The 24,096-nt window shown below is 41.6% G+C and overlaps 1 protein-coding gene across 2 annotated transcripts in view; it reads right to left on the minus strand.

Annotated features, from left to right (window-relative positions):
• GPR107 (G protein-coupled receptor 107) overlaps positions 1 to 24,096 on the minus strand; it is a 147,467-nt gene that overhangs the window by 57,045 nt on the left and 66,326 nt on the right. For both annotated transcript variants that reach the window (XM_089669048.1, XM_089669047.1), the window contains exons 10-14: positions 20,703 to 20,778; positions 16,471 to 16,544; positions 13,913 to 14,030; positions 8,034 to 8,164; positions 3,601 to 3,644 (exon numbers count right to left, since the gene is read on the minus strand). In XM_089669048.1, coding sequence (XP_089525174.1) covers positions 3,601 to 3,644; positions 8,034 to 8,164; positions 13,913 to 14,030; positions 16,471 to 16,544; positions 20,703 to 20,778 — 443 coding nt within the window. The remainder of the gene's footprint in view (positions 1 to 3,600; positions 3,645 to 8,033; positions 8,165 to 13,912; positions 14,031 to 16,470; positions 16,545 to 20,702; positions 20,779 to 24,096) is intronic.

Raw genomic sequence — 24,096 nt, forward strand, 5'->3', positions numbered from 1 at the left:
CTGACAATTGACTTGAAAGAATCCAATTCACACACAAAAAAGCCTTATGAGCCTTAATATTATTACAAAATAGAGTGCACTGGGCTGAAGTGCCACAAAAGCTGAACAACTCAACTCTAGTTTTTCACTTAGCTGTAAAGAGATGATGTGCATGCTGGGAATTTCAGCAGATAGCCTTCTCTCAACAAGCAACTTTGCATTATCTAGGGTCCAGTAAACCAAATGGGAGACCTCAGAGGGAGGCCTGTGCAGACACAATTAATTATATTACTTCTACCCAAAACCAAAACAGTGGGAGCAAAAGGTGCCAATGTCTTAGTGTGTTTCTAACACAGACCCCATTATGATGACGCTGCTGTGGACACACTAGGAGCCAAATACACAACTTTGTATATAAACACAGATCTATGGTGCAACAATGAAAGGCCCACTGGGCTGTTCTAAAAATTCTCAGATGTCCTTCAAGTGTACAGCAAGTTGATTCACTGTATGTTACAGGTATTTGTATACACACTGCCACCTAGTGGACAGTCAATGCATTAAAATCCATTAAAGTGTTACTAAACCCACTGCAGTTAAATCAGTCTGTATATGCAGTAAAGCATGCTGGTTATACTCCCTGTGGAACCTAAGGGGTTAATAATCTGCATTGTGTAAAAAGGCCCTTTGATCCAGTTTTCTCTGCCCTCCTCTTGTTCAAATGTCCACGTCTTATCTCCTGATAAGACATACTGAACCTGTAGCCACATGCACATGCTCAGTTTAGTGTATATTGCTAGAGGTTTTTTTTTTTCTTGGGGGAGTGCATGTGATCAGCACAGGGCCAATCAGCACTCTCCAGACAGAGGTCAGGGGTTTCGCATCCTCCTAGAGCAGAAAGAAAACTCCTCCTACAAGCTTTAACCAGTGCTCTGCTGAAGTCACAAGACTGCTCTCTAACTGCTCATGAAAAAGGGTATTTAGCAGTTTATATTTACTAAAATAGCTGCAATTCCATGTTGTGTGTACTGTGGGAGACCAGATATAGTGAATGCAGGGTCCGGGGTTTAGTAACACTTTAAAGCCCAACTCCAGCCAAAACTTTCTCAATTTTTGGAAATAATTCTCTCAGGTTTTAATTGCTGTCCAGAACAGGATTCTTTGACACAGCTGATTTTCTATCAGCATGAAAATTTCTCAATTGAATTACTCACTGGTATCTAAAAAGGTAAAAGTATCAAAAGATGATATTGCTTTGTGTTCGCGCAGTTACCATTACAGTCAAAAGTCTGAGCCAAAGTTCATACCAAATAAAGGAAGTGAGCAAAACGTGGAGGCTGACTGAAGCCAAACTCCACCCAATAATTTTTCTGTATGTCTTGAACAGTGTAGGGAAGGTTGCACCCCTTTCTGTTCCAGCAACACCCCATATCAACACCTGTGTTATCAGTCTGGAGTGAGGGGAAACCTTTCCACACACCATCCAATATTAAAATTAAACTTTGACTGAAGCCAAACTTGTATTTACGGTTATGTTTTCTGTTATAAGGCCACTAAAGTACTCCAGAGAAAATATATAAAGCCCTGGTAGAAAAATGAACCGCAGATCTTGGCACCGCAAGGCAAGGCTGCTAACCATGCTGGTTTCCTTAAGATTTATTCACACCTGCAGTGCATTCCCCTTCACTTTTTTCAATTTTGTTATACTACAGTTGTTCAAGATCATTTTTTCACATTAATCTACACTTAGTAACCCAAAGTGACAAAGTGAAAACAGAATTTTAGAGATGTTTACAAATGTATAAAAAAAGGAAAAACTGAAATATCACATTGACATAAGTATTCAGACCCTTTGCAACAACACTTGAAATGTAGCTCAAGTGCCTCCCATTTCTCTTGATCATTTCAGAGATGTTTCTACACCTTGATTGGAGTCCACCCATGGTAAATGAAACTGGACATGATTTGGAGAGTACACATCTCTTTATAAAACGTCTCACAGCTGACAATGCATACTGTATCAGAGCAAAAGCCATGAGGTCAAAGGAATTGCCTGCAGAGTTCAGAGATAGGATTATTGCAAAGCACAGATCTGGGGAAGGTTACAAAAAAAATGTAATTCTCCAATGAAAGCAGTTTGGTACAACCAGGACTCTTCCAAGAGCTGGCTGCCTGGGCAAACTGAGCAATCGGGAGAAGGAGGGCCTTAGAAAGACAGGTGACCAAGAAGCAGATGGTCACTCTGACTGAGCTCTAGAGATCAACGTTTCAGGACAACCATCACTGCAGCCCTCCACCGATCTGGGTTTTATAGCAGAGTGGCTAGATGGAAGGCTCTCCTCAATGCAAAACACATGAAAGCCCACTTGGAGTTTGCAAAAGGCACCTGAAAGACTCTGACTGAGGAACAAGATTCTCTGGTCTGATGAAACCAAGATTGAACTGTTTAGCCTCAATTCTAAATGTTATGTCTGGAGGAAACCAGGCACCGCTCCTCACCTGCCCAATACCATCCCAACTGTGAAGCATGGTGGTGGCAGCATCATGTTGTGCGGGTGTTTTTCAGCAGCAGGGACTGGGAGATTAGTCAAGGTTGAGGGAAAGCTGAATAAAGCAATCTACAGAGATATCTCAATGAAAAACTGTTCCACATCGCTCAGGATCTCAGACTGGGCTGAAGGTTCACCGTGACAATGATCCTAAGCACACAGCCAAGACAACACAGGAGTGGGTTAGGGACAACATTGTGAATGTCCTAGAGTGGCCCACCCAGAGCCCTGACTTGAACCCTACTGAACATCTCTGGAGAGAGATGGAAATGGCTGTCCACCAACAGTTACCATCCAACCTGACTGAGCTTGAGAGGATTTTGCAAAGAATGTCAGAAAATCCCCCAATCCAGGTGAGCAAAGCTTGTCGCATCATACCCAAAAAGGCTTGAGGCTGTAACTGCTGCCAAAAGTGCTTCAACATGAAAGGGTCTGAGTTTTTTCTTTTTAATAAATTCACAGACATTTCTAAAATTCTGTTTTCACTTTGATATCATGGGGTACAGAGTGTAGGTTTGTACACTGTTGACACTGTTTTGTACGACATGGTTGCTACCAATGCTTTTAGGTTGTGTTTATACAGTTTGTTCCTTTCTCACTATGTTAGGTGGAATGTTCGGCAAGATGTTTTAACATGTACTGTGACAAAGAGTGAAATAAAAAATGTAAATTAAAAAAAGAAAAACTATTCATTCAGGCTGCAACATAATGCTGCAAAAAAGTGAAGGGGGTCTGAATACTTTGTGAATGCACTGTATATGTTTATGTATTTTCCAGGAGCAATGCAGGCACGTGTCTCACACATGGTTTGTCGGGGCATGATTTCTATGATAGGTGTGTATTTTGCTGTTAAATGCATCAAAGATGAAATAAGCTAGGCTTTTTCAAATGAACGTGCCTGCAACCTGCAGGCATAGAACAGGCCTAATTCTAGGTATATCCAAAAATGTTGTATGTTAGTGGAGATGTGAATAAATGCGTTCAATCATCTATTTGCAGACAGAGCAGAGATGTTACAGACATTTAAAAATTCAAATTTGCAAGGCAGGAAAAAAGGAAGAAAACAACTCACCCTTTCCATCTGTTGCTGAGGCTTCCTGTAGGTGGCGGATTGACCTGGTAAGACAAGCAAAATGTAACTGCAGTATGTATAAAGCATGACACTAAGACATCGTATCTCATCGTGTGACAGCCTATTTCCTAGCTGACAGGACATAAACCTTTCACACTGTCTCCCTGTTAAAAATCCAACTGAAAAAGCAGTGCTGGCCCAACTAGGGTGCCTGGAGAGGTTAAGCCCACTTTGTTATTCCTTCCCTGCTGCACCCCTTTTTGTCAAGAGGTACTGCTAGTGTCAGGAAGGTCAAGCTATGCAATGCTCTCTAATAACAACTTGCTCTAGTTTATTGGAGCTACTAGTTAGCATTGAGGAGTCTTGTTCATTATCAACAACGAAGTGCAGCCACAGACCACCATTCACAGGATCAACAAAGATTGAAGGTTGCAAAGCTAAAATTTAAAGACTTCAGTTTCCCAGAAGCCTGGAAGGTCACAGGATGCTCCTGGATTGCTTGCAGGCATTCTTTAGTCTGTGCTGAACAGATGTTTGCAGCTAAAAGTAAACAGGTTGAGCCCAGCAGCAGTTAAGTGGCCCTCTGCAGCAAGGTTTCATACATTTCTACTAGTGTAAAGAGATAGCTGTATCTTTTTAAAATACACATTTCTCTGGAAGTACACATGCACCCAAATCGTAGTTACCACTGCTATCCTGGACAGTGAGATCTACCACTTAGATGTAGATTGTTTTTTTTTTTTTTAGGTATAATATATACTTTCCAATAACATGGTGCTTAAGGACTGTCAACCCAATTATGCTTTTTGAAAAGCTGCTACATATTTAAAGCGGAGTTCCACTCACTCTTTAAAAAAAATAAAAGTCAGCAGCTACAAAGACTGTAGCTGCTGATTTTTAAAAAACAGCCACTCACCTGTCCCATGATCCCGTGGTGCCCCCTCCGCAGCCCGTTTCACCGGCCATCCTGTATGCCAGGTGCTGGCATCTTCAGTGTGGGCACCTGGCTGTGACAGGACAGCTTGCGGCTTCACAGGCAGGTGCCCACTGCGCATGCACGAGTAGCGCTGCGCTTTATGAATGGTCCTGTAGTCTTCTGGGACCTGTCACGTGTCCCACAAGACTATGGGAAGGGAGGGTAACTTCCGCTTCCGATTGATCGCAGGTGATTGCAGCAGAAGTGGAAGCCGGTACCTGTCAATTTTGCGTACCCGCTCCCCAAAGTTGGCAATCCTTAATGGGGAGCGGGGAACCAATATTTAAAGTGGAACTTCCCCTTTTGGGTGGAACGCCACTTTAAGCTATTAGTACATGGGCAACTATTAACTGAATTATGGGACTAAAACAGCACAGATGCCATTGCCTAGTTTGCAACACACTGCTTCTGATATGTTTCTGATGCTCTCTGATACGTTGCACGAGCAAGTTTTATTCATGTGAACAGTTATAATTCAATTACTTTTTCATGTTTTGAATAAGCAACTCTCCTTAGGGGTCATGTCATTCTGTAATTTTGTGCAAAAGTTAAAGTGGAACTGTAGTCAGAAAATGCTGCTAGATCTCTTCAGGTTTGCCCATTTTGCAGGTATAGCTATGCAAAACATTATAAATAAGTGCTTATACTGTTTAAAATCCAGTAACACACTGTCTCCCCTGATCTGCACATACTTAGTTGCTCTCTATTTTAATACACTGTGCCAAATTTGTAGAGGGTGATCTGCTGAAAGCCTAAAGATTTCCTGCTGCTCAGGGGCTGTAAGCTTTAGCACAATGGCAGATTCCACTGAGAAGAAACAGGAACAGAGTTGGAGGCAATTTACAGCACACACTAATTTTGGTAGCATAACTATTAATGTGGAATGTATGTTATTTTTTTTTTCTATAGTTGTTGTTATGGGTAAAGTTCCACTTTAAGTATAGAAAATACCTAATCAGAAAGCCCACTTGAAAGGGGCTTTAGGGAAAACTGCAAGTTCCAACCATCAATAGAATCAGAGGTTTAGGCAGCTTGCAAAATTCAACTCTCCTACTGACCAAAAAGGAAAGCTTGAGAGGTGAGAAGGGTGCAGCCAAGCAAAATGTTTACAGATTAATCTGCCTAGCAGCTATGCAGGCATCAATAAACTGAAGCTGTTCTAACAATTAATTGTAAGCAACAGCTAAAAGTAGAAATAAAGTGCGAATAGAGCTTCTACAAAATATTTAACGCATTTTCAGCAAAGTAAAAAATTGCTGAAGAGGAACATCAGCCAAGTATAAACTATTTTCATCTTATTCAGTTAAGCATTGATTAAAGTAAACTTGTGTTTTGCCCAGAGTAAAACAACGGGTTCTTCATAATAAACCTAAAAAGTCAAGTTTAAACAATTTGTAGGTTCTTGTTAATGCGGTCCTACCCAGCAGCTGCATCTACAAACTCCTCTCTTCCCTACCCTGGACTCTTGTTTGCCCATGGAAGTTAAAAGAAGCCATTGGTAGGTCTTCAGTCAAAACTAGGAGGATTAAGGACAGTATATCCACCACCATGTGACAAGGCCAGGGATATCAGTGGCCAGCTGCCAAGTACCAATGCCAATCCATGGGAAGACAAAAGTGAAGGGTCCATGATCCCTCTTACCTAGTATTACCCTATATGACATGTCTATTCTCCAGGTAGACTGAGCAGCACTGATTAATTGGAAGGTATATATAAGCAGCTGTGGAGGCTGGTAGAGTCATCCTGTTGCTTTGCAGTGCATGAACAAAGCAAATGTTCACTTCAAAGAGAAGTAGGGCTTTTTTTTCTCTATTTATACTTACCTAGGTGGATGAAGCATCGGTCCAATGCTGCATCTGTCGCCTGCCAGCTCTAAAGGTGAGAAATCAGCAATCATATGACCACTGAGTTCTCTCCACTCTGAGCAGACAGCGGGACTGTCAGTCACCGCTGTCTGCTCAGTGCCCCCCAGCGCTCACTGGAGCGGTGGGCTGTGGAGAGGGAGCGGCTTGCTCAGGCTCTCAGCACTTCACTGAGAGGCTGAGCCAGGTGCCGCTCCAGGCTCTGGGGACTTTGAATTCGGGGTCTTTCCCTAGCCTGGACCGGCTGAATGGCATCAGCTGACAGCGCACTTCAGTCTGCTGTCAGCTGAAAACGGATCACAGGAGTGCAAAACGAACTGCACTCCTGTGATCCACAGCAGAAGTACAGGCAAAAAATCTTTGGCTATACTTCTTTAACCTCCTTAGCGGTATTCCCGAGTGTAGCTCGGGGTAAAATTTGAGTACCAAGAGCGGTAACCCCGAGCTACACTCGGGCTTACCATGCGGCGTTGCTCAGGGGGTCCCTGCAACACTTACCTTGTCCTTCGCTCCCACGATGTGTCCCCTGCAGCGTCCCCGGCCATCTCCTCTGGCCGATGCCGGCATCCGTGTTCCGGTCCCTGTGACGTCGGGATTTTTAAAAAATTTCATTTTTGCTGTCATTGCTGTTTCAATGCATTTCACATATATTTTGTCCCTACTGCTTTGTCCTGTGCCCTGCCTGCATTTTGCATTTTGTCCTGTGCCCTGCCTGTTCTTTCTGCCTGGAAACTTAGAAAAGTCCATGACGTCCAAAAAGCGTCCCTTTACGTCAAAAGCGGTTATAGAACAGCGATAGTAAATCAGAACCACTTGCAGAATTGAGTGATAATTACTCGTGGGGAAATTCGTCATCAGACATTGAAAACGATTTTGCGACTTTGCTCAGCGATGTGCGAACTTGGCGCTCTATTTCAAATTTCAGTGTTTTTGGTTTGATTATATTATTGAATTAAATTTATTATTATATTTTTTATGATTATTTATTAAATTATAATTTATGATTTCATGTTTCAAGTTTTATCATATCCGGGATGTTTAAAAGACTCTTGTTCGGACAGATTTCAGTGAGTTATTCCTAAAAATTACAGCCTACAATAAAAAACTACATATTTCCATGCAAAAAAATGGTACTGCTTTCAGCACAAAAAAAATTGGAAAGAATCATACCGCCGAGGAGGTTAAGAAAAAATAAAAATAAAATCAATGGTTGTATGTAAATAAAGTTAGAATGAGCACCCAAATCTGTCTTTTTATTAGGTATTTGTAATTTGCTGTAAAACGGCACAGAATGATGAAGGATGACAGCAGTGAAAGCCAATGAGTCACTACTGCATCACACAGTGCTGTTGATCAAATCCTAGGAGTTCCTGAAAGGAGGAGAGAGAAGAGTGATGACCTCACCCGTGTGGTGATCCTTCTACATTGTCCAATTAGCAAGTTGGAATGGGTCAGTGACCAGGCTGTACTGTTTTACTGCAGTTGACCAAATCCAGTCACAAACATAACTGTTCTGCCTGTAGTGTAAAAAGCCTGAATACAAGTCCTTCATTGTACAGAAAGATTATAACTGCAGAACAATCAGGAAGACTTACCATATGACTGGGAACAAGATGGCACCACAACACAGAAGGTCTACAAGGAACAGGATTTCTTTCCACAGCCCATACTCTGTTGTGCCCTGCTCTGTAGACTCTATGATGATGTACGCTACATTAGCAAGTACCTGCCAACAGAATCAAAGCATTAAAATGCATGTATATGGCCTTTATCAATCACAGTTCACACAGTATTGCTGGCCGTGCACAGTAAATTACCCCCCCCCCCCCCCCCCGCAATTAGTAGAATTCGTTCACTTTGGAAAACTGTAGTTCAGATTTTCAACTAAGTGCTCTCCATGTCAAAAAAACAGAGTGGGTCAGCAAAATGAAAAATTGTGAGTAAAAAGTTCATTTATGAGGAAGAAAATAAAATAAACATGCAGAAAATGCACCCAGCAGGTTTTTAGACAGACCCATGCATTAACACAAAAAGCCAAAAGAGCGAATCATGTACTCGCTAAATTCACTATGAGAGAGCCATTATTGCTCACTAAAAGAAGCCCTGCTGGATAGCAGAATAGCAGTTGGCAGGATCTAAACTGAAAATCAGAGAAAAAAATAGGAACATGAATTTTGCCTTATCTGTACAATTCCTTATCATAGAGTACAGTACAGGACACAGAAATTGTATTCATAGACCCTGGGTCATACAGTATGCAGGCTATCTTCAGGTAATTGAACACTGGCAAAATCTTGTTCAGGCCAACCTGGTTCATATCTGTGCGGGTGGTGCCACTGCAGATCTGCACAAAAATCCATGCAGCCGCACCACCCGCACAGAGGAATGCGGACCCACGGGCGGGTGCCATTAATTCTAATGGCACGCCGGCCGCACTGGAAATTGCAACCGTACTGGGAACCGAGGTTCCCATGCGGGCTGGGTTTTCCGAAGAAGTGCAGGGACTTCTTCCCTACGTGTCCCAGGAGTCCATTCAAATGAATGGGCTCTCATGCCCGCGCAAAACGCAGCCCACAGGAACGCAGAGATGTGAACCTAGCCTTAGTGTGCAAACATAACCCTTCCCACTCCTTGAGACACCAATTTTTGAACAAGCAATAAAGAGTGAAAAAAGACAGATGGGAGGGGCCTGTGTCCTGTACTGTACTGCAAGATAAGGGATTTATAGTTCAGACAAAATTCCTACCATCTTAATTGTACAGGACAGGACATATATTATGGGACATCTTCAAGCAATAAACTGTGTGTGGGATGGGGATGGGGGAAGGGATAACAAAGCAGGGGGTTAAAAAAAAAAAACAAACAAAAAAAACCTTCCTTTAAGAGTGGGTGCTGGAAGTTGTCTGGTCCACTTGGCAATCGTGGAGTTGGAGGCAGGATGTCCTAAACAGGAACCTACAGGCAAACAGACCGTGGCTGATAGGTAGACCATGGCAGCCCTGACCACATCCAAGCAGTGTAGGACAAGTCCTTTGTCATGTTTGGGAGGACAATTTGCTCAATGAGGTGGAAAGAAGGGATCACCTTAGGTAAAAAAGAAGGTTCTGGTCTCAAAACCACCTTGAAAGAACTGCCAACTCAGAAACACACATAAGAGACGTAATGGCCACCAGGGACACAGCCGTAAAAAGGAGGTTGGATTGGGGGGGGTTTAACTCTATACAGAAAAGTCTTGATTAGGATTGTGAGGCAGCAAAAGGTTTCTGGGAGAGAATAGCAGAAAACCTAAAGCAGAAACCTGTCCCTGGTTGCACAGGGCCAGACACTGACCAAGACTAGAAAAAGGTCTAAATACAAGTGATTAGTATTCCCTAGGGGTCCAGCCATCTGCCTTTAAAAGAAGAGCAGCAGACTTGTTTCTCTTAGGGCAGCTTTACCTCTGGTGCCCACTGATGCAGAAGGGAGATCCAATGTTGCAAAGATAATATGATGCCTTTCAGTCTGTTGTCACCACTTTCCAGGGCATGTATTGGAACAATTTTCCCAATTCCAGGGTAGAACTGGAGAGCCACCATGCCAAAGGAGAGCTTTGTCTGCCTGGATAGAAGCATTGGATGATCCAGGGAAGGGATTTGATTGTTCCACATTGCTAGTATGTTGGATTAAAGAAGTCTGAAGTGAAACTGAGCACAGGTAACTGCCTTAATGAAGGCTACCATTTAGACTGAACCATCATACAAAAGTGAACTAAAGGGTGCCACTTTGACCAGATGGTCCGCATGTAGGAGCCTTAGGTAAGCAACGTTCTCCTGAAGAAGGAGGATTCCACCTTTAGATGTGCCCAACATTAGACACAGTTACTCCAGGACAATGTGATGGCTAGAGAGCATATCTAGGAAAGCGGATTATCCAAGAAAAAGTTTAAAGAAGCAAATCATACTCTGGATGCTGGCAGAAAAGGTTGTGGTGGAGGAGTCCTTAAACAAGAGGTTGTCTAGGTAACCTGTAACATGAATGCCCTGGTTCCACATAAAAACCAGAAGTGGGGCAAGCACTTCTGTGATCATTTGGGGTGAAGAGGATAGCACAAATGCTAGTGCTACAAAATTGGAAGTAGTGCTACTAATTGGAAGGGTTTTCCACAGAAAAAATGCAGAAAGCGTTGATGTGAGGGCAAGATAGGGATGTGCAGATAGGCATCCTGTATGTCTATTGATGCCAGAAATTCCCATTATCGGGGAGAAGCAATAACAGATCTTGTTGATTCCATCTGGAATTTTTGCACACAAAGAAATCAGTTTACAGATTTTAGGTCCAGTATAGGGCAGATCCCTCCATTTAGTTTTGATGTTGTGAATAGGTTTGAAAAGAAACCTTGAAACCATTTTTTTTATGGAACTAGCACAACCACTCCTTGTGCCTGATGTTGGTGCAGAAGGTCATGAAATCTTTTTGGCCTAAATCTGGCAGATTGAAAAGCAAAAAGTGAGGAGGCAGAGATGAAAATTCTGTGTTGTGCCCCTTTGAAATGACAGATTGGGCCCAGTGGTCTGAGCATCTCAGATCCATACTAACACAAATGCCAACATACATCACTCAACTGTGAGGAGTAAAGATGCCTTTTCATTGTGGGAAATGCTTCTGGGCAACTTTGGAGAACTTAAAGAGTCCTGAACTTGTGACGAATAGGACTGTTATATCTTGGTTTTGAAGTTGATGCCTAGGTAGAGAAAAAGGATCCCGTTCTTAAAGTGCAGAAAGTAGTAGCTGTAGGAGTAGGAGACTTAGGCTGGCCACACACAGATCGAAATTCAGATAGTTCAGTAGGAACTGGTCAAATTATTGAGTTCTATGTAGCCGTCTGTTCAACAGAAGCTGGTATTTAGACCAGTTTCTGTCAAACAGCCCTGCTGGAAAATCAGCATTCAATCAGCGCACGCAGCCATAGGGCTCATCTCAAATGTGTGGATGGGGAAAATGGCTCAGTTTTTCATTTGTTCAACCAGCTAATGTATGGCCAACTTTAGCCGCCTTCTTGAGGGGCAACAGCACCTTTCCCCCAGTGACTCCCTTGATGAATTTATCAAGGTATTCGCTAAAACAGATGTTTACTATTAAAAGGCATTCATAAAACACCATTCTTATAAAACAGGTTCAGCAGACAAAGCCTTTTGCCACAAACAGATAACAGACATTCTAGAGTCTTGACTAATTACCTTCTTTAGAGCATCAGCACGAAACAATAATGCTGAGGCACCAGCTGTAATAGTTGTAAGAGAGCAGGGTCATCAAAGACAGGTTCCTCATCGCTGGTAATTAGGATCCAGAGTTGAGCCAGTCATGTATCGCTCAATCAATCTGTGCATGTATGGGAAATTAGCCAGCCTCTAAAGGTGTGTATACACGATTAGAAAATCGACCGATCGGTCATCCGACGACCACGAGGCGTTTGTTTGTTGGTAGAAATCGTGGCCCACATTAACAAATCTAAATGGTCGCCAATACGTAGTGTTGATGTCCTCGGTACAAGTGGAAGTGATGCAGTGTGCGTGTGACCTTGTAGCCACGCACTGCCACCCAGAACAAGCAATATACACAATTAACAGCAATGAGTACAATATAGTTTATTACATTAACTATATACATAAATAGGGATACATAAAAATATAATATGCAGAATTCTGGTTTCATTATCCCATTAGACCAATCTACTTTTAACATTTGGATTTTTCGTTCATGTTTACGAAGATTCCTTGGACATAAACATCCGGGTCATCTTCTGTTTACGCTCATGCGTGATAGCGCTTGATTGATTTTTTTTGTGCGACAGTCATACCACTGCATAGAAAATCGGTCGTTCGTATGCGAAACGACAACATTTTTCACTATTGTTCAACCGGATTTTTTGGTTCACAATATCATTATTGGTTAAAACACCCTGCTCATCAACGAAGAGAAAATCGTTCGATCAGTGGTTCCACCAGTGGTTTTCGTACAATTTTCTTATCATGTGTAAGAGGCATTAGTATCCAGAGGGGCTTGTCTTGGCTGTGAAGAGGCAGGTACTGCTAGGCAAAGATTAGTCTGCACTGCATCAAATAATGTGCCCACAGTAGAGAGCATTTTGCATGAATCCGTAGCTTGTACCTCAATTTTCAACATGGATCCTCCATAATATCCTCACATAAAGGAGGTTCTGCCTGATTCCTGAACAGGGTCAGGCTAAATAGAGGACATGAAGTGTTTCTGTGCCCTAGAAATAGAAGGTTCTAGAAGCACCAAATGTTTTCTATAGAATTCAGGAATAGCGGCAGAAAAATATGCTTTTGTTAGATAGGCCACATGCTGTATGCCTGAGAGGGAACTAGAGTCAAAAGGAGAAGGCGAGTGTCCTACTAGAACCTTGTCAAAAGACAAGGGAACCGCTAATCACTAAAAAGGTTTTTTTTGCAGGCTGTCTGAAAAATTCATACTATTTGGCCCTTTTCTCCCAGCTCCCCTTGTGCCTGTGATCTACCATAACTAAGGGAGGAGATTCTCAGTGGGGTAAACAAAGAATGTAGTTTAGACTAGATGGGACTTTGCATGTCAGGACAAAAGAATTGCAATAATGCAGATACCTCACCCTCCTGAGACAAAATCCAGGTAGAAGAAGAAAAAAAAAAGTCAAATTTAAAAATGCTTGTGCTGAGAAATTATAGAAACAAAATGTCAGGGGGTACAACAATAAAGTGAATAACTCCCCGTTCCTCTGCTTCTAAAACTGCATTGCGGTTTATTTAACTAAAAGCCAGGAACCGGTGCCAATACACAGAGAAACCTGGTCTTACTTTATTCATGACACTAACCCTACTAGAGGACCAGGTCCCAGGTCTTCAGGGTATGAGAAATATAGAAATGGACCAAGACTCTGAACCTGTAATCACACCCAGCAGATAACTACACGTGTTGCGTTTCATAAGGTGAGTGCCTGATGCAGAATCCAGTGACTGAAGCAAACATTACAGGCCAGACCCACATAGTGGGAACCTGGTACAGTCACCCTCCCCCCCCAAGGTAATAAAGAGTGGTTCTAATCTGGAAACTGCTAGTCAGCCCAAAGCAGTCAGATCTTGAAAAAAGTGTCAGAAGAAAAATGGTTCAAAAGAAAAAATACTTCTATGGAGGACAGCAGGTACACTAACTAAGGACACCAGCAAAAAATGGAGCTTTGGGGTGGGTGGGGTTATGTGCGTGCACACTCTGTAGTCTGCATATAACCCAAGGTCTATAAAAAGAAGTCCTATATCATGTACTGTACAATTAATGTATTACTAATTGACAAGAATGTGTTCTGGCTGTTAAAGACAACAACAGGCAGCCTGTGTTATCTGCTCTTGGGCAGGAATGTTTTATTTTACCATTTTAAAATGGAATACAGGTTCACTTTAAGGACAGGTTTACTTAAAGTGCATAAGCAGCTAGAAGCACTCACCTGCAGAGGAATTACAATCATGAAGATCTTTTTATCCTTGTCAGACAGGATGTGTTTCACAAATGCCCAGCCTGTTCCAATCAGAGCAATGGTGATGAACAGCAGTGCCCCTTTCAGCCTGATGAATGAGAAAAATAGGGATTAGTTTGTATTAAAAGGCCTTTAGACATCTGAAAACAGAATTGGAATACTTAATGGAAATTTTACAGTGTAAGATGAAGCATGGTTGCACCAGTGTTTCTGGGGTAAATAAATTATTAACAAGGCTTGTAAAACTGGTCAAAAACACAAACGATTTCCATTTGATGTCTGTTTACAGTCGGTGAAAAATTAAGTTTTGATTGCTTGCCTTCTCAGGTAATAAATATGCTTTTCCTTAGTTTCTAAGAGCTCAGTTGTATACAGTGGATATAAAAAGTCTACACACCCCTGTTAAAATGTCAGGTTTCTGTGATGTAAAAGAATGAGACAAAGATAAATCATTTCAGAACTTTTTTCACCTTTAATGTAACCTATAAACTGTACAACTCAGTTGAACAACAAACTGAAATCTTTTATTTGGAGGGAAGTAAAAATAAAAAACTAAAATAATATGGTTGCGTAAGTGTGCACACCCTTAAACGAATACTTTGTTGAAGCACTTTTTGATTTGATTCCAGCAAAAAAAAAAGCACTTAGTCTTTTTGGGTATGAGTCTATCAGCATGGCACATCTTGACTTGGCAATATTGGCCACTCTTCCTTGCAAAAACATTCCAAATCTGTCAGATTGCGAGGGCATCTCTTGTTCACAGCCCTCTTCAGATCACCCACAGATCTTCGATCGGATTCAGGTCTGAGATCTGCCTGGGCCACTCCAAAACTTTCTTCTTCTTCTGGAGAAGCCATTCCTTTGTTGATTTGGATGTATGCTTTGGATTATGTCATGCTGAAAGATGAAGTTCCTCTTCATGTTCAGCTTTCTAGCAGAAGGCTGAAGGTTTTGTGCCAATATTGACTGGTATTTGGACCTGTTCATAATTCCCTCTACCTTGACTAAGGCCTCAGTTCCAGCTGAAGAAAAACAGCCCCAAAGCATGATGCTGCCACCACCATGCTTCACTGTGGGTATGGTATTCTTTTGGTGATGTGCAGTGTTGTTTTTGTGCCAAACATATCTTTTGGAATTATGGCCAAAAAGTTCAACCTTGGTTTCATCAGACCAGAACACATTTTCCCACATGCTTTTGGAAGACTTCAGAAAAAAAAAAAGTTTTTGCAAAATTTTGCCGGGCTTGGATGTTTGTCTTTGAAAGAAAAGGCTTCTGTCTTGCCACTCTACCCCACAGCCCAGACATATGAAGAATACAGGAGATTGTTGTCACATGTACCACACAGCCAGTACTTGCCAGATATTCCTGGGGCTCCTTTAATGTTGCTGTAGGCCTCCTGGCAGCCTCCCAGACCAGTTTTCCTCTCGTCTTTTCATCAATTTTGGAGGGACGTCCAGTTCTTGGTAATGTCACTGTTGCGCCATATTTTCTTCACTTGATGATGACTGTCTCCACTGTGTTCCATAGTATATCTAATGCCTTGGAAATTTTTTTTGTACCCTCTTCTGACTGATATCTTTTACCAATGAGATCCCTCTGATGCTTTGGAAGCTCTCTGCGGACCATGACTTTTGCTGTAGGATACGACTAAGAAAATGTCAGGAAAGACCTACTAGAACAGCTGAACTTTATTTGGGGTTAATCAGAGGCACTTGAAATGATGGCAGGTGTGTACTGACTCCTACTTGACAAGATTATGAATGTGATTGCTTAATTCTGAATACAGCTACATCCCCAGTTATAAGAGGGTTTGCACACTTATGCCACCACATTATTTTAGTTTTTTTTATGTTTACTCCCCCTTCACCCACATTAAAAGATCTGTTTGTTTTTCAATTGAGAAACCTGGCATTTTAACAGGGGTGTGTAGGCTATTTATATCCACTAACTCAAGGTACTTTTTCTTTTTTTTTTGCTCCAGGCCAAATGGAGGAGAGAAAAGTAAAGGAAGCTGGGAAGGCAGCAGTTAAGTGAACCTGTTGCCTTTTTCTGCATGGCTAAAGCACAGACTCTTGTAAAGATACGCCAACATCTTGTTGAGATGTATAAGAATAAGCAAGAGGCTGAAATGTTTACCTCTTCTTGGGGAAACACTATTCTAGGCTGCCTCTGGTGTTGGCCATGATTGAAAGTCTAGGTATTTGATTATGCGATCACTGTCGTGGTGGAGGATAGACCAGTATGAAGATTGGTCCTGCCTTTCCAGAGAGATCACATAGCATATGCTTCTAAACACGTGACCAACATCAGAAGCAGACTGTAGCGACATTTTCTCCAAGAGGATATTAATGTGGTTTGATATTAATATTTGAGCAAAGGCCTGCTTTAAGATTCTTTGGAAAAATATGAGCAATATATGTTTACAGTTTTTCTAACAATATATTGCGGTTCTGTTCTAAGTGAAGACATAAGTTGTGCTTCATGGAGTTCTAACTGAAATAGGCTCTCTGGCTAATGTTATACTCACAAGTGAGTGATGTAGTACACCACGGCCCATCCTTCAATGGGATATCCTTGAGTTGATATATAATGATAATCAATCTAAAGAAGAAAACAAAACGCATAACAAAACCATTACATTAGTACTGTGTACATCTCTCCTCCCAGTTTTGCAGCTCAGGTCATGATATCAGCATTTACCACTACACCAGTGTTCCAATACCATCAAATTGCTGAATAGTGGGGCGGGTTAATTGTCAGGACAAAACAGAAATCAAGGCCATTTAACATCCTACACTGGAATCCATGGACTCATTAATACTCCAGAAGTATAATTAACCAAGATTTAATAGGATAAGTAAATATTGTATAAATACAGGAGGCATGTGTAATCTTCCTTGAATCTTGGGTGTGCTTTGTGTATTTCTTCCAGATTTGTGAAGTAATCCAGTGTGAAGCTTTGCCTCTGTATAGGAGCTTCCTGCACTAAACACCAGTAAGTGCTGCTATCTCCCTTTGGGCAAGGTGATTGGTGTTATATCCATCCCCTGCTGGGTCTCTACCACAGCTCTGTTCTCTGCACAGGCTATGTGCAGCACAGTGATGATATCACAACTTTTACAATTTATCAGACTATCGCCTACTCTGCTCACTTTTAGTTGATCTCTGAAAACCTCTCTCTTCAGGGAAGCATATCCTGCCCTCACCTAATACTGGAATCTTCTACTCTTCCAACCAGTCCATCCCGCATAGTTACTACCTTTTATACCACTAGCCCCTCCCTCCTAGATTGTAAGCTCCAAGGAGCAGGGCCCTCCTATCCCTCTTGTATTGAACTGTATTGTTGCTGTATTGTCTCCTGTTATATTGTAAAGCGCTGAGCAAACTGTTGGCACTATATAAATCCTTTATAATAATAATAATAACTGGGTTTACAAAGGCATTTGTGACAAACAAAATTAATTTACAGTATATCCTGTAGGAAAATTGAGGAAAATGGTAGTTAAATACAAAGTGGCCATCTGTATGCCCAATGACTACACTGCTCATTCTGTTACAATACAAAGTCTATTTATGTGGTGAGAACAAGAGTATTGAGACTGTTAATTGTTTATGTTCTGTGTACTGTATCTCAAGTCTCAAGACAAGGAGGTTACATTCCACATAAGGACTTAGGGAAGAAGGGGATCACTTTCTAAAGCCAGCCATAGATGGAGAGTTTTTATTTCTTGCAACCACAGATTGCACACAGACAGTGTTGATGGGGGAATTCCTCACGTGGAGCCATTGTGTTCTTTTTGGAGGGGGAGCCGTCCCTGCCAAGAGACCATAGCGATTACTGCTAGAGGCTATAATAGCCACTAGCAATAATCGCATGTAAAATCTGGCAGGCTGGTTGTACCCAAGTTGATTGTACATTCAGCCTACTCAGACATGGTTCAAATCTCGGACGGACCCTAAACCAGCAGAGATTCAAACCAGCTATGGCTGGCTTAAAGCTGGCCATATATTATACAATTTTCCATTAGATTCACCAAAAGCATATAATATGAGGTCAGACCTAAATACTTTCAATTTGTATGCAATCAGGCAGACCCTTGCACTACATAGTTAAAGGTAAAACTAAATTGAACAGGAAAATTTTGTAACGTATGGCCAGCTTAAGAGGGATTCCAAAGAATTATTGCCAATATGATTAGGCAATTATGCTACTATATTCAAGTGACAAACAATTTTATTAGCAAAATAGGAAGTTATATAAACATGTTCATGCCCAATGGGGGATGGGGGTACAGTGGAAAATTTTAAATTTATATGTAGATTACTCATGTATTTAAATCTGTGTAGAATTGCCCTGTGCGGGACTGTATGATACATCACATTTTAAATGCCCCTGGACATACTATAATAAACACATTTCTTCCTACTTAGACTTTTAGGTCTATTCTACAACAGTCCTTTTAGGCTATTGTGAATATATTGAAAATACATTTTTTTTTGTGCTCAGCTTTAAGAGCAAACAGGATCACTTTAAAAAAGGAAGAATATGACATGGCCAAGATGAAAGATGGGGGGTTACTTTACTGGGGCAATTTTTTTTTTTTTAATTTTCACATGTTAAAATCCACAGCAGCTGTGATTTACCCACTTGCCTTCCATGCCGTATATAAATGGAAGACAAGTGGTTAAAGAACAACATTACTAAAAGTAAAGCGGTCTTTCAGTTTAAAATAGAAATGAAAAGGAAAAACGTGTGTGCGTGTGTGTGTGTGCGCGTGTGTGTGTAATCTGGTCATTGGATAACAGGCAAAGCCTTTCTCCCACCACAGCCAAAAAACCCCCCCACATGTACATAAGTATTCACAGCCTTTGCCATGACACTCAAAATTGATCTCTGGGGCATCCTGTTCCCACTGACCATCCTTGAGATGTTTCCATAACTTGACTGGAGTCTACCTGTGGGAAATTCAGTTGATTGGACATGATTAGGAAAGGCATAAACCTGTCTATATAAGGTCCCACAGTTAAAAGTGCATGTCAGAGCTCAAACCAAGCCATGAAGTCCAAGGAATTGTCTGTAGACCTCCGAGACAGGATTGTATCAAGGCACAGATCTAGGGAAGGGTACAGAAAATTTTCTGCAGCATTGAAGGTCCGAAAGAGCACAGTGGCCTCCATCATCCATAAATGGAGGAAGTTTGGAACCACCAGGAATTTTCCTAGAGTGGGCCGCCCGGCCAAAATGAGCGATCGAGGGTGAAGGGCCTTAGCAAGGGAGGTAACCAAGAACCCAACAGTCACTCTGAAAGAGCTCCAGAGTTTCTCTGTGGAGAGAGGAGAACCTTCCAGAAGAACAACCATCTCTGCAGCACTCCACCAATCAGGCCTGTATGGTAGAGTGGCCAGACGGAAGCCATTCCTCAGTAAAAGGCAAATGGCAGCCTGCCTGGAGTTTGCCAAAAGGCACCTGAGGGACTCCAACCTGATGGAGTTTGAGAGGTAATGGAGAATGGGAGAAATTGACCAAAAATAGGTGTGCCAAGCTTGTAGCATCATATTCAAAACGATTTGAGGCTGTAATTGGTGCTAAAGGTGCTTCAACAAAGTACTGACCAAAGGCTGTGAATACTAATGTACATGTTGTTTTTTCCATTTTTTAGTAAACTGCAAAGATTTCAAAACAAACTTCTTTCACGTTGCCATTATGGAGTATTGTTTGTAGAATGTTAAGGAAAAAAATGAATTGAATCCATTTTGGAATAAGGCTGTAACATAACAAAATGTGGCAAAAGTTAAGAGCTGTGAATACTTTCTGGATGCCCTGTACATGTTTCACCTGTTTTCCCGCCCACTGCCAGGAAACTTCTCCTCGTACTGTCAGATTTGAAAACAGCACGGCTGTGCGGGGCTCCATCCACATGGCCACATCACTCATTCCCAGTGAATAAGTGCCTACAGGTCCCAGCAGCCTTAGCGGCTGTGGACTTGTATTTTTCAATGGACTACCATGGCACTGTGGCGCGCCGGGTTAGTTCATTGACGCTTCCGGTCAGTATATCTGGTTGTTCATATATCCCCTACGGCAAGCAGATATTCTGACAGGTCTGCACGAGACCTGCATGGCATCAGTGACCTACTGATCGCTAGTGCAATGCTTCCCAGGCTTCTTTGGACTAAAATAAATGCACATTTTATTACCTGCAAAAAAATGCGCATTTTTTATTTTTGTCTAAAAGGTGAACTTATCCTTTAAGTGGAGTCTTGCCCAATTGCCACTGGTTCTCTGTAAGTAAATTTTATGTGGGCTGCCCTGTAGTGAAACTTCTTTAATGTTCAGACTTTTTTTTTTTTTATTACTAGCTAATAACAGAAAAAGGTCTCTAGTCATTCTTGGCAAAAAGGCAATAGCCATTTTTTTTCTCACCTAAGATGAATCATTTCCCCCAGGTACTTACCTCCTCTAACTCTTGAGCTGTGTACGTTCCAGTCAGTAAACATTTAGGGCCAGACTTGAATGGGTTGTACTCATACTGTAAAAGCAATGTCCAATTCAAGTCTATGAGACGTTGATAAATGGCATGGGCATCCTGGCCCTAGACTTTTATTGGCTGTGACGTACTTTATTTAGGAGGGCTGGGGGTAAGAACTTCCCTTTAATGACTATGGCTGCATTAAATCCCTTGGCACAGTTTGGACATAAAACTTATCCTCAACATTAGAAAGAATCAAGTGTACCCAGCTTCATTAACAGGATCTTACCGCATGGAACACCAAGGACAGGGACTTGGTGAAGGGTAGAGCCGCCATCAGCCAATGGATCTTGAACACATCACTCCTACAGCATAAATAAGAGTGATTGATTATTCCTGCCCTTTACATATACATACATTTTTTTATTTCAGGTACTTATATAGCGCCGTCAATTTCCGCAGCGCTTTACATATATATTGTACATTCACATCAGTCCCTAACCCTCATGGGGTGTACAATCTAAGGTCCCTAACTCACATTCATACATATACTAGGGACAATTTAGACAGCATCCAATTAACCTACCTGCATGTCTTTGGAGTGTGGGAGGAAACCGGAGTACCCGGAGGAAACCCACACCGGCACAGGGAGAACATGAAAACTCCAGGCAGGTGGTACCATGGCTGGGATTCGAACCAGCGACCCTAGTACTGCCAGGCGGAAGTGCTAACCACTAAGCCACTGTGCCGCCCGTACATGGAGCCTGTTACATGAAAGTGCCCGAAAGGATCTCTGTGTTGCCCAACCAACCCAATTATATTGTTCCTTATGCTTTCCTTTTTTTCTCCAACTTTCAAACTGACAAGCGACTGTTCTATTTGCTGCCAAAATTCAGGTGCCTGTCTTTCCTGGGCCAGCATTGTGATGTCCACCTTTGGCCCCTGAAAACAGCATATGCAGGGAGCAGGGTCAAAGTTAGTATTTGATTTTTTATATAAACAATTTTTTGTTGTTTTTTTAACCATTTGTATTTGGGGTAAGAGCCAACTTTAAGTATAACATTGATTTCAACAACTACTTTCCCATAGGATAATATGTGCATTTAATTTATTCTAGACATGGTATTAACTGTATAAGCCCCCCCCCTTGTGTGGACATCGAAAAGCTCTGGGACTGCTGATGGCTGTGGTACGATGAGATGTCAACAGCACCAGAAGACTCAGAGCTGCCAATCAAATGACTATCTATAGTATTCCCCTTTTACTTGTCCCCTGGCTACTACATGTTTATGTAGGGTAGGGAGTAGAGGAGAGGGGTAGAGGAGCTGGGCCAGCATGGACCAAAATTTGACATTCCCAGGAGAGGGCTATGATATGCAAGGAGGCAGGGGCTGTGCTATGGGCTTGACTCTTTGGGGAAGATTTACTAACCCTGGTGGCACACAGAATCTGGTGCGCCTGTGCATACTAACCAACCAGCTTTTAATTTCAATTAAGCTTTGACAATAAAACCTGAAACTCTCCCTTGGGGGGTTATTTACTAAAACTGCATGGTGCAAAATCTGGTGCAACTCTGCAGAGAAACCAATCAGCTTCCAGGTTGTACTGCCAACACAAAACTGAACAAACTGAAGTTAGAAGCTGATTGGCAATTCTCAGCATTCACAGCTGCAACGGATTTCGAGTTTTAGTAAATCTCCCCCCTTGGGGCAATTCCCTATCAAGGTCAGAGGAAAATTGTAAAATCAATAAATTAAAAAAAACCTTGTTTAGGAAAAGGAAAATGAATAGATAGATCAGATACATTTTAGGGCTTTGTGCATGTACAGATCGACCATGACAGCCAACATTTGTTTTTAAAAATGAGCTAGAAAGACACAATAAAGCTTTAAAATACATTTAGCAGCCCTTTAAGATTCTCCTAATCAAGGCAAGTGAAGCACAAATAGATAATCTGTTAAATGAGGCTGTTCAGTTCTCCGATTTATCTTCAGAGGCACCAAGGATGAGAGTCCCAGGGATTATAGAAGGCAATTCTAATTTTATGAAAAGCAGGCTATGCTACTGCAGAACAAAGCCCCTTTATGAGAAAAAATGCGCTATTAAAATGATCATTTCATTTAAATGCCCCTACCATCCTCCTCTCCTTTTTTTTCCTCCAAAGTATTCCAAAACATCAAACTACTAGATAATTTCATGGCTGCAATATCATATGAAGCTGATAAATATGCTGTTTTTCCCCACTGTTCTACAGAATGGGACAAATACTTCCCCCTACTTATTATTCTCCCACAATAGGCAACTGGGCCACTCATACTACATTAGACGATAAAATGCCCTGCGGTAACATTCATTATGTACGGAATCCCAACACACCTTTCCGGAGCAGATGCAATGCAGTGTACAGCAAACACTGTGCTGATCAAAGTTGCCACAGATCGGATTTTCAGTCTTTGAGTGGACTCTCTTTAACCACTTGAGCTCCTGAGGATTTACCCCCCATAATGACCAGGCCTCTTTTTGCTACTCGGCGCTGCACTAATTCAACTGATAATTGCGCAGTCATGCAATGCTGCACCCAAACAAAATTTACGTCCTTTTTTTCACACAAATAGAGCTTTCTTTCAGTGGTATTTGATCACCTGTGCGCTTTTTATTTTTCACGCTATAAACAAAAAAAGGCCCAAGATTTGGAAGAAAAACAATATTTTTTACTTTCAGCTATAAAAAATATATAGTAAACTCAAAGTTGGTTATAAATTTAGGCCAAAATGTATTCTGCTCCATGTTTTTGGTAAAAAAAATCCCAATAAGTGTATATTGATTGCTTTGTGTGAAAGTTATAGCGTCTACAAACTATGGTATAAATACTGCAATTTACTCCATTTTTATTGCTATACAACGCTGCGCTAGTTTAACGGACAATTGCGCGGTCATGCAATACGGTACATAAATGAAATGTACATCTTTTTTTTCCCACAAATTGAGCTTTCTTTTGGTGGTATTTGATCGCCTGTGCGCTTTTTATTTTTTGCGCTATAAAAAAAGGCTGACAATTTTGAGGAAAAAAAACAATATTTTGGACTTTTTGCTATAAAACATGGCCAGTAAAAAAAAATTTTAAAATCAAATTTAGTCATAAATTTCTACCAAAATGCATTCTGTGACATGTCTTTGCTAAAAAAAAACCCAAAACGTGTAAATTAATTGGTTTACGTGAAAGTTATAGCGTTTACAAATGACGGGAAAGATACTGGGATTTTTAGTTTTATTTATACTAATAATGGCGGCGATCAGCGACTTATGGCGGCGATCAGCAACTTATGGCGGGACTGCGGCAGACATTCTGACATTGGGGGGGTACTGATTAGGGGTCACGGACATCCCCAGTGACACCAATACAGTGATCAGTGCAAAAAAAAAAAAAAAACACTGACACTGTACTAATGGCACTGGGGAGGAAGGGGTTAAGTTTATTTTTCAGTGAAAGGGTTAACTGTGCGAGGGGAGTGTTTTACTAGGGGGCGGGGGTGTGTACTGCAGGGAACACGGTGATCGGGAGAGGGAAACTCTTCTGTCCCGATCAGCGTGTCCGTGTCAAAGAACTGACAGAAAGCACAGCTACTGCAGCTGTGCTCTCTGTCACTTATTGCCGTCAATCGCTGGGACATAGCTGGTAACGA

The sequence above is a fragment of the Staurois parvus genome, unplaced genomic scaffold (genome assembly GCF_062004578.1).
Source record: "Staurois parvus isolate SC_StPar_1 unplaced genomic scaffold, SC_StPar_1.0 ptg000068l, whole genome shotgun sequence".
NCBI lineage: Eukaryota > Metazoa > Chordata > Amphibia > Anura > Ranidae > Staurois > Staurois parvus.